This window comes from Pygocentrus nattereri, chromosome 18 (assembly GCF_015220715.1).
Source record: "Pygocentrus nattereri isolate fPygNat1 chromosome 18, fPygNat1.pri, whole genome shotgun sequence".
NCBI classification, from domain to species: domain Eukaryota; kingdom Metazoa; phylum Chordata; class Actinopteri; order Characiformes; family Serrasalmidae; genus Pygocentrus; species Pygocentrus nattereri.
The window spans coordinates 1,976,941-1,988,196 of record NC_051228.1 but is presented as its reverse complement, the minus strand read 5'-3'; the positions used below and the strand labels follow the sequence as shown (position 1 = coordinate 1,988,196).

Below are 11,256 nucleotides of genomic sequence, written 5' to 3'. Positions count from 1 at the left end.
ATGGTATGAGGTGAGAGGTTTTGAGGCAGAAAGTCGTTTCTTTGAGATACCAAGTCAAATTCTTTGACCTACTACTGCCAAAAATGGAGAAGAGTAAAAAAAATGGATGGGCTTCCATAAACACAAAACCAGAATAGGGCATGATTTATTATTTTAAGCTGTTTTATGTATTTAAACAAAACTGTGTGTGTGTGTGTGTGTGTGTGTGTGTGTGTGTGTGTGTGTGTGTGTGTGTGTGTGTGTGTGTGTGTGTGTGTGTACATACTTCCTACTTTATATTTATAAAGCTAATCCATGCGTTAAATTTAGAAGAATCTCATGATTAAATGGTTCTTTACATGGTGAACAGGTCCTTCTGATTGATGGAAGATGTGTTGTGCATATAGTTCTGTATAGCACCGGAAAGGTTCTGTTGTATAGAACCATCTACAGCACGTCCTCCATCAATCTGAAGACCCTGAAGAACGTTCTTATGTAGCAGAAATAATGACCTGAAATTTTGACCTGTTGGTCATACCGACCCAGTGCAGCACGCGGTTCAACGTCAGCGCAGCAGCGTAAAACTTTGGGAGAGTCTGTTCAACATAAATGATGAACTAACCTAACTTTGTGTAAATAGAGCTCAATATAGAAATATGTCCACATATGCAGTCGAGACTGACGCGGCTTTTTTCTGAATTTCTACAAACACCATTTCATTTTATAGTAAATGAGTTTGGGCTGGTTTATGTTTATGAACAGACGCCTACAGATCAACATAGTAAAGGAGCTCATCTGTGATCCTGAGTTTAAAGCCAGTTTTTATTCAACTTAAACTTGGAACTAAGTTGTAAATAAATCTGAAACTGAAACTTTGCTTGTGTGTAAAAAGTGATTTCAGAGCCACTCGGTTCTCCCTGATGGAAACTGTTTACCTTCAGTGTTTTGTGCTTCTGATCATTTTAATAGACGTCAGCGTCACTAATTAATGACGTTCTATTAAAAGACTGGTTTACCAAGAGAGACGCTGGAGGACTTTCACCTGAAATGAGTTCATGAAGCCAGTCTGGTTATAAAAATGATAACAGGACATCAGAGCCAGAATTCCTCTTTTAGTACTTTTACTTTATACTTAAGTACATTTGAAGGGAAATACTTTAGTACTTTTACTCAAGTGGAGGTCTAAAGGGAGGAACTTCTACTTTTACTGGAGGAATATTTTATCTTGGGGGTCTCGACTTTAACTCCAGTACAGGGTTTGTGAACTTCGCCCACCTCTGTAAAATAGCCGTGACTTTTTTTGGGAAGGTTGGTTGGTGTAGTGGGTAACACCCCTGCCTTCTACTCTGTAGACTGGGGTTCAGTTCCTGCCTACACTGTACCAATAAGAGTCCTTGGGCAAGACTCCTAACACCACCTTCACCTTCCTGTGTAAAATGTAAGTCGCTCTGGATAAGAGCGTCTGCCAAATGCCATAAAAGTAAAGCAGGACCTCTCTTTAAGGGGGCGGTCGTGGGCCGGAGGTCAGGGAACCAGCCTCGTGACTGGAAGGTCGCTGGTTTGATCCCCAGAGCCGACAGTCCATGACTGAGGAGTCCTTGAGCAAGACACCTAACCCCCCACTGCTCCCCGTGCGCTGTGGATAGGGCTGCCCACCGCTCCAGGCAAGCGTGCTCACTGCCCCCTAGTGTGTGTGTTGCTCACTAGTGTGTATGTGGTGTTTCACTGCACAGATGGGTTAAATGTGGAGGTTAAATTTCCCTGTTGTGGGACTAATAAGTGTCTCTTAATCTTAAACTTTGCCCAAAAAGGGTATAAATAGCGTGTGTGTGTGTGTTAGTCGTGTCTGGGCCCACCCAAGCCCAACCACTGATGCTGGAAAGCCTTCCGCTTCGACAAAGAACTGCCCTTTAATGAACGGTTCTCATCCTTTCACAGGTGTTTTAGAGACATTTAGAGCTAGTGATGGATATTTCTGTGGTTTAGAGCAGAAAACCAACCCCCGTTTTCCCGCTGTACTCACACCAGAGTGTTCTGAGGGGGAGACGGACGGCTGGACTCAGACGTTCTTATTAACTTCTTACGACAGATTGGAAAGTAAACATCGTAAACCTGCCCAGGACTGAATTACTGTGGGGAAACGTCGTTCACATCAGTGGAGAAGGTCTGAGTGCCGGCTAAGCTACACCTTTCCTCCAAGGGAGTCAAGAATATAACACTGTATTGAAAAACGTGCAGCTAGAAAGCTAAAGGACTTATACGGGATAAACATACGGATTATGATCTGATTTAACCCTCTGCTGCACGGCGTACAATGACCATCGTAATTTCACTGAAAACATAAAATAACAAACACAGCAACACAATCTGTGGTTTCCTGTTTAGTTGGACAAATTGGACAAAAAGGGGTCTTTTACTTTGAAAGGACAAATGCCTCGTGACGTCACATGACCAGGAATCCTTACTGTGATGATGACATCACCGTACAATCCAGATTCCAGTTGAAACTGTACTCGTTTCCAGTGTTTGTAAATCCCGGCTCTACATTTCTCTGAGGACTTGGATTTGACTGCTTTTGTTTTCAATAAAAGGATAAAACGACATTTTATGCTGGTTTTTTTTATTTATTAGATTTTATATGGCGCTGTGGTTCCGTCGCGATTTACTGGAAAATTTTTAGAATTTATTTTTTCAAAAAAAAATTCTAATTTTTAAGCAATTAAAAAAAACAACCACGTTCAAACGTTTAAGATTAAAGAGTTTTATTGTCATGTGCACAGCAGAACAGGCAGCTACACTGTACAGTGAAGTTCTGACTTTGCTGTTCCTCCGTTCACCGAGTATAATATAAAGAGAATAAAGAGAGAGAGAATATAAGAATAACCCTAAAAACAGTATTAAAAAGTAAAAAATGTACAGCATTGTGTTTAATCGTGTGTTTGAGCAGTAATTCGTGCAGTAGAGGTTGAACGCGTATGGTCCGCCTCTGGTTGTTGCGCTTCGTGCAAAATATAATAATAATAATAATAATAAAAATAATAATACAATTTTTAAAAAGGCAAATTTGGTGGACCTGTCCTTCATGGGCGCCAAATTTATTCTCCAGGCCAAATCTGATTGGCTCGGCGGGTCAAAAACAACACGCAAAGCATTGTGGGGGCCCCTTCTGCGCGCTGACTCCTCCAGGCCGCGCAAAGCACTCGCGAGCGCCTCGGCCCGAGCTTCCCGAAACTTTCCCGATTCCCCGATTCCTTGTCCGGCGCGGATCCCGACCGGGAATGCGCCCCGTCTGACTGCGGATCACCTGCGGCGGGAAAATCCACCTTAAAACATGCCGAACTTCTGCGCCGCGCTGCACTGCTCGCGCATGAGCTCGCACTCCGTGCTGGCGTTCTTCAGGTTCCCGCGCGACCCGGAGAGGCGAGTACCGCCGCGCACGCAGCCGGGCTGAGCCGGGCGTTCAGGCGCCGCCGCGGAGCCCGAGGACCGTCCTAATGCGCCAGCTGCTCGCTCCAACCTCCCGTTCCACCTTAAATGCTGCAGCGGTTCCGGTCCGTGCGTCCCTGCGCCATTTAAGGTGGAGCGGAGGGTTCGTGTGAGAGGCTCCAGCTTCGTTAAGGGCGAACAGAGGAGCGTTCTCCGCACAATAGAACTGAATAGAATGCGCCCCAGAATCATTCGCGCCGTTTAAGGTGGAACGGATGGTTCGAATAAGCTTCAAGTAGCTTAAAGCGTCGTGTTATGGACGCTACGTAAACAGCGTAGCTGGCTACGCCATGAAGTATGTACTCCGTAAAATAATTGTAAATAATGTGCTCTGTGAGGTTATTTACACCGTTTAAGGTGGAACGGATAACTCGAATGAGAATAGATAATGTACTCCGAGGTTATTTACACCGTTTAAGGTGGAACGGGAAATCAGAATGAGAATAGACGATGTACTCCGAGGTTATTTACACCGTTTAAGGTGGAACGGATAACTCGAATGAGAATAGATGATGTACTCCGAGGTTATTTACACCGTTTAAGGTGGAACGGATAACTCGAATGAGAATAGATGATGTACTCCGAGGTTATTTACACCGTTTAAGGTGGAACGGGAAATCAGAATGAGAATAGATGATGTACTCCGAGGTTATTTACACCGTTTAAGGTGGAACGGATAACTCGAATGAGAATAGATGATGTACTCCGAGGTTATTTACACCGTTTAAGGTGGAACGGGAAATCAGAATGAGAATAGATGATGTACTCCGAGGTTATTTACACTGTTTAAGGTGGAACGGGAAGTCAGAATGAGAATAGATGATGTACTCCGAGGTTATTTACACTGTTTAAGGTGGAACGGGAAATCAGAATGAGAATAGATGATGTACTCCGAGGTTATTTACACTGTTTAAGGTGGAACGGGAAATCAGAATGAGAATAGATGATGTACTCTGTGAGGTTATTTGCACCGTTTAAGGTGGAACAGATAATTAGAATAAGAAGCTAACTTCGTGTCGTGTTTAGACGCTTAGCTGTCTACATTATGAGGAATCACGTTTGTTTGTTTGTTTGTTTGTTTTTATAGGTGCAAAAAGTGGGTGGAAAACTGTTGTCGCTCAGATTTGAGGGACAAAACGCCAGAACATCTGAACAAATACCACAGACTGTGCGCCAGGCACTTTGAGCCGGATCTCATTTTAAAAACGGTGAGTTTGAACGATAATCAGAATGATCAATCCTGAAGGAGCGAGAGGAACTCCGATGTGCTCGGTGTCTTCGTCCTCGCCGTACTTGGACACTTACTTACTTTATTGATCCCGAAGGAAATTTAGCAGCCCGTATCAGTCACACAACACAGGACAGTAATAGTAATAAGGATGTAAACAATTTAACAGGAAGAATAAATATAAAAAGATCGTCTACAGGCAGATATACAGCGATATAATGGCTATAACCCGAGATGATTATGGCAGCCCCCCCTACAAATTACTCACGTTATCCTTGAAATATTGGGAATTTATTCCTATAACTTTATGACTTTGTTCACTTGAAAGAGGCCCCGAATATTCTGTAATAACTCCCTCTAGGACGAACCAATGTGACCGAAACAACGTGTTTCGCCTATAGTGGGAGAGACCCTGACGGGAGTCGCAGGTAATCAAAATAGATTTCAGGAAACTCGGTTACTTTAAGTATTTAGCTAGTTTAGCTGCTGATAATAAGCTCCTTTAAATGAAGGAATACTGCCGTGGATACAATGGGGGGAGATTTGCTACAGTCAAGCCTTCGTCACTGTAGTAAAACCCCCAGCGCTCAGGGAAACGTCGGCGGGGTTTTGTGCAACGCCCCTTTGATGAGGGAAGTCCTACCTTTTAAGGTTCATGCTTGAGAGGAAAGACCGAAGCTCGGCCGTGCACGGAAGCCACCAACCGAGCAAACGATGAACACACAGGTTTAGTACCTGCATTTGATTATGAGAGCGTCTAGAACCCACTAGCTTATTTCACAATGCACTGCACTACAGTCCCCAGCATGCATTGCAATGTAATCTGCTTCAACTCTCCTACAGCAAGTCTATGGGACAGTGGTTACACCTCAATTCTGCACAATTCCACACCAGTCATATCACTAAAAACACACTGCATTTTAGCTGGTGTTCAACCAATATACTATTGAATATACATTATATATATGCATTATATACAATACACAGTATACACTTGACTAGCTCACTCGGCTCAGCAGCTCAGAAATTAAGCCCAGGTATTAATTCACCTTGCAACAAAGAAAAGATGCCAGGTGTCCAATTCATCAAATAGGTAGGTTTAGAAGACTGAGCTCTGATATCTACATTTTGAATATTTCAAGTATGTGTGTAATATTTCCAGGTCTGTTAGATACAGTTTTTGCATATTTTGAGTAAACCATGGTCAGCTCAGTTTATAGCCAACAAAAAAACCCGAAAAGAACAGGTTCTCTGGCCCACGGACTTGTTGAGATTTTTTAATACGGCCTTTTTAGTGGTTGAGGTTGACGCCCCTGGTCTAGAACATTTCTCCCCATTCGGTTCATTTTCAGAACGTATGCTTGCATGCAGTGCTTCACTCACCAGTACTTTCATCTTTCAGAGCCCTTTCAGGACGGTTCTAAAAGACACCGCCATACCCACCATCTTTGACCATCCCACCCGCAAACGGGTGAAGAATGAGGTTGGAATGTTTGTTTATTACGCCGCGTTCAGACAGCAGGTAAAAGTGGCCCAAATCTGATTTTCGTCTTGTTCTAGCTGTTCACGAAACCTTTTAAATGTGATCTGTGTGGGACATCAGGCTGAACGTATGTGCTCAATGCGGCTCATTCAGAGGTAAACAATCACAACTGCCAAAGAACGCCGGTCGCTCCTGGAGGTTCAGCTTCATCTTCACCAGCGTCTCTGGAACCATCATGAAGGTTCACTGACCGACAGCTGGGTCATCACTCAGAATGTGTTGGAGCTGTGAAAAGGGCGCGGTCACTTCTTTGGTTTGTCATCAGATTCTTTAGACTCTGAAAGTAAAGTCTAGCTGTTCTTTGACGCTGCAGCCTCGTTCTCCTGCAGCCGTGCTCGCATTTCTTTAGAAATCTCTTAAAACGTTGAGGGTTTTTGATGTATGTTTTCTAATGTTTGGACAGAAATATCAGCATAAACGTTTCAGCAGCATGAAATTATGACTGATGTTGAGCCGGATTGACATAAAAGTCGCACAGATTCCCATCTGGCTGTTCAGACGGAGTCGCCCTGCCGCAGATCGGATTTCAGTTCCACCTATGAAAGCGTCTCAAATCAGAATAGAAAACATCAGATCTTTGCTGTTCACACAGACGCACAGACACACATCTGTGCCACATGAAGAAAACGATCAGATTTTGGCCGCTTTTACCTGCTGTGTAAACGTAGCCTCAGAGGCTGTAGTTGGTCGTTTTGTAGAATCGAGTTGATTGAAAGCTTTACGACCGAGACTAGACAGAAGAACTTGTGTGTATGATGTTGATGTGATAATGTTGATAAATCTTATTTATAAATACCTGAAGTTATATGTAAATGTTTACCTGCATTCAAGCACACATTGGTGAACTGGCCACATTGTTTAAGTCTGATGAGTCTAGTGAGCATTTATTTATTTATTTGCTGCAGTTTCCTTTAGGATGAATAAAATCTGTTTTTTTTTTGTTTTTGTTTTTATTCAGCAGGCAGAAGATGAGGCCACAAAGGCAAAAGTGAGTAAAGGTGAGTTGACGTATGATATGCTTCTTTAAAGAACCATTTTTATCATGTTTGAAGAACTTCCACTTTGGGAGTCAGCAGTATGATGAAGTTGCATGGAAATATTGACAAACTACGTCACGAAATGCCTTTCAGAATACATTGTGAATATCGTCAGTACTTGTTTCGGAGGTTTCGGAACATTTCATTCAGTTTAACTGGGTTAACATTGTGTCGAAGTGTTTTTAAGTATTATATTTGTATTGCCTGCCCTCACACCACATAATATAAAAGCTCTATATGGACTTGGGCGCTCTTCCTAGCCCTGTATGTTCAAGCCAGGAGCCATTTAGAAAGTTATTGTAGGCTGTAGTTGCAGATTCTCACAAAAAAATGTCTTTTCGAGAAAGTTCTGCAGACGTGCACTCTCAGCCTGACATGCACCGCCAGCCTATTGACGATGTCGGTGACGCTCTGCCATGGAAAAACGGCAAACCGCATACTGCTGGGTAACGAGCTACACTGAATGTATAGTAACGTTGCCATACTAATAATAAGGTAATTAAATAGGGAAACTTTCAAAATAAAACCCACCACGACGTTCAGACATGAATGTTGGGTTTTATTTGAGTTTTGAGTGAATTTGAATTAATTTATTTTAGGGGCGAGAAAGGCACTTTTAAATTAAATTTATTATTATTATTATTTGCAGAATAAAACAAATCGGTTACGACTGAAACTTGCGAAAGCCAAGCTGAAGACGATTAGAACTTTTAAAATAGAACGTATTAAGGATTCTAGGAGGTTGTGACGACGTACACTCAACATAGTACCAATTACTTTTGCTGTCTCATCGACGTCGTGACGGCCTCCTAGAAAGTTGCCAGACAATGTTCGTAACTTTCTGGGGAATAACGCAGACGACGCTGTGGGCACTGAAACAGGGACATTGTCACAGCGTAACTGTTTGCTGGGCAGTTAGGAATAAAACCTGATGGTTTTGCTCCCTAATGGAAATTGGCTTGATGTTTGCCATTAGAGGCCATTAGGAAACAATCAAATGTATGTGGAACCAGTTCCAAAACACCCGATTAAATAATCAGAATCCCTTACACTGTGAGATCAACCCATCAGGAAAACATTAGCAACTACTGAAAACCACCAGGACCCAACAGACGTTTTTAATGGGTTCTATGATCGTTTTCATCAGGAAGGTACATTAAATGTAGCTCTCTGGCCGCAGCCAAAACTTACCGTGCCATTGGGCGGCTGCTGTGGCAGTGTGCGCATGTGCATGTGACGCCACTGGGGCTGAGTGCATGTCTGCAGCCATGGGTTTAAATGTTTGGGTTGTGGATTTTCTAGTAAGCCTTCAACTAATTGAACCTGTCTGTATGTTGTCTTATATCTAGTGGAAGAAAAAGAGGAGGCACCGAAAGATCCTGCCGAGAGCGCCAATGGCCAAGAGACCGATAATGGCCCTCAGGTATCAGACGAGGAGAGAGAACACAAGGAATATCTCCGGTCACTGTTTGATGTTGTGGTCATGATGGGACGGCAGAACATCCCTCTGCACGGCCATTCTGACAAAGAACCGAGGAGCAAAAGCTTCACGCCCAGCAATTTCCAGGCCCTGCTGGAGTATCGCATCAACGCCGGCGACGAATTGCTCAGAAAGAAATTCGAAACAGCGGCCGTGAACTTGGAGTACTGCTCTTCCACTCAGCTTCAGCAGATGCTGGAAGTGAGCGAGAAGTGCATTCTTGAAGATTTGCTTGCTGAAGTGAAGGAGGCTCGCTTTTTCTCCCTAGTCATGGACAACCTTGTGGAGATAACGGGAGAGAACCACCTTCCTTTGTTCATCCGCTTTGTAGACCAGATCAGCAGCTTGCGAGAGGAGTTTTTAGGGTTCTTGCGCTTTGAAGGAGACGTGGAGGGCATCGCTCAAAGCCTTGCGGTCGAAATTTCGGAGAAGTACAGCCTGAACATGGAACAGTGCAGAGGACAGGCGTATTTCTGCACTGGCATCTATGCTTTCAAAGTCAAAGCCGTGGCCATTAGACTTAGCGAGCAGTATCCGTTAGCTGTGCTCACACCAAGCTCTGCTCATTCCTTAAACATCTGCCTGGCCAACAGCATGAACTTCACAAGCGTGCAGCTCGTCATGTCAACCCTGAAAAAGATTGATGCGTTCTTCAGCAAGTCACCTTTGCTGCAGAATCAGCTGGACAATGCAATTTCCATCTACTACCAGGGCAACGAAGAGAAAGCGGCTGCTCTCAAAGAAGTTTGTCACACCAACTGGACTGAACAGCATGATGCCTTCGAGTTGGCTGTTGACCTCCTGGAGTCTTTGCTCCTCTGCATGGACAGTGTCCATGACAACGAAGAATTCAAATGGAGCGACGATGTTGCGCACAATGCGTTCGTTATATCCGAAGCGTTGTCGGATTTCGAGTTTGTCATGGCGCTGGTTGTGCTGAAGAACACATTATCCTTTTCCAGAGCCTTTGGCAAAAATCTCCAAGGACAAACCAGCGAGGTCTTCTTTGCCGCTAGCAGTTTGACGGCCGTCCTCCATTCAGTCAATGAAGTTCTCGAGAACATTGAGGTCTACCATGAGTTCTGGTTCGAAGAGGCCATCAACCTGGCTGCTGCGTTGGAAATCCCGATCAAAATCCCCAGGCTTTTCTTCAGAAAGCAACGTCCGGATGCCGGTGAGGAGATCCAGCCCGAGGCCTACTACAAAATTCATCTCACTTTTCCGGTGGTCAGCCACGTTATTAAGGAGCTCAGCGACCTTTTTTCCGAAAATCACCTCAAGGCTTTGCAGTCTCTGTCCCTGGTGCCTGCGATCATGGGCCAAATGAAGTTCAACACGGAAGAAACGAGCGCAGAAATCTACAAGGATGACCTGCCCAATCCAGACACGTTACCCACCGAGCTCAACTGCTGGAAGATCAAATGGAAACATGGCACCAAGAACGTTACCTTACCGTCCACCATCTATGAAACGCTTCAGCTGTCTGACGTGAAGTTTTTCCCCAACGTTTGCGCGCTTCTCAAAGTCCTGAGCTGCCTGCCAGTCCTTTCCCTTCCAGATGACCGATGCAGCACCGCAAGACGTCGTCTAATGGCGTACCTGCAGGACACGCCTGCCAAACACAGAAACAAAAGTCTGGCCATGTTTAACATCGGCTGTGGGCATGATTTGGACTTGATGGTTGAGACGTACCTGAAAATGTATCCCGACAAAGAGTCAACAGAGACACCTGCTTGATTTTGTGGACGAGTGTACAGGCGTATAAATACCTGTAGGAAATGCTCAAAAATGAATTCCAGTTTTTGCAGCTAAAAATAAGCAGACATGGTTGCTTTGGTGTACAGTGACCCACTACAGACACCTGGACTGTGGATCCCAGGCTCAGATTTTGCTTTATTCGGGTGGTGTGAATGTATATAATGAGAAACTGTCGGACATTAAAATGTGTTGTTTGGCCAAACATTAGAAATAATTTTGTCAGTTACACTTCAGTAAAATACTCTTTTGTGAAATTGCAATGTTCTCCACAGTTGTTTCCATGTCAACTTGTAAAATAAACATTTCCGTTTCCTCTTTGAACAAATGGACGTTTTACTTCTGACATCATTCCTGTTCTCCTTGATCAAATGGAGCAAATAAATAGCTGTGCGTGTTTCTTATAATGTGGCCAGTAAGTGGAAGCACAAGGTGGGTGTTTCTGATAAAGTGGCCAGTTAGTGGAAGCACAAGGTGGGTGTTTCTAATAAAGTGGCCAGTGAGTGGAAGCACAAGGTAGGTGTTTCTAATAAAGTGGCCAGTGAGTGGAAGCACAAGGCAGGTGTTTCTAATAAAGTGGCCAGTGAGTGGAAGCACAAGGCAGGTGTTTCTAATAAAGTGGCCAGTGAGTGGAAGCACAAGGTAGGTGTTTCTAATAAAGTGGCCAGTTAGTGGAAGCACAAGGTAGGTGTTTCTAATAAAGTGGCCAGTTAGTGGAAGCACAAGGCGGGTGTTTCTAATAAAGTGG

At 44.0% G+C, this 11,256-nt stretch overlaps 1 protein-coding gene across 3 annotated transcripts; it reads left to right on the top strand.

Moving 5' to 3' along the window:
• Positions 1–3,122: 3,122 nt before the first annotated feature.
• thap12a (THAP domain containing 12a) lies at positions 3,123–10,836 on the top strand. 3 transcript variants are annotated; one of them, XM_017721991.2, is made up of 5 exons: positions 3,124–3,399; positions 4,553–4,673; positions 6,096–6,176; positions 7,198–7,234; positions 8,623–10,836. In XM_017721991.2, exons 1-5 carry the CDS (start codon positions 3,311–3,313, stop codon positions 10,488–10,490), a joined length of 2,196 nt encoding a protein of 731 aa, XP_017577480.1. In that variant the 5' UTR covers positions 3,124–3,310; the 3' UTR covers positions 10,491–10,836. The 3 variants fall into 3 exon arrangements, with proteins under 3 accessions (XP_037403463.1, XP_017577480.1, XP_017577479.1); XM_017721990.2 differs by having other exon boundaries at positions 3,125–3,399; positions 7,195–7,234; XM_037547566.1 differs by lacking the exon at positions 6,096–6,176 and having other exon boundaries at positions 3,123–3,399; positions 7,195–7,234.
• The last annotated feature ends 420 nt before the right edge of the window (positions 10,837–11,256 follow it).

Coding starts and splice junctions, on each gene's coding strand:
- thap12a (XM_017721990.2), top strand. CDS start 3,311: ATGCCGAACTTCTGCGCCGCGCTGCACTGCTCGCGCATGAGCTCGCAC. Junction 3,400..4,552: donor TTCCCGCGCGACCCGGAGAG/GCGAGTACCGCC, acceptor TTGTTTTTATAG/GTGCAAAAAGTGGGTGGAAA. Junction 7,235..8,622: donor AAAGGCAAAAGTGAGTAAAG/GTGAGTTGACGT, acceptor TCTTATATCTAG/TGGAAGAAAAAGAGGAGGCA.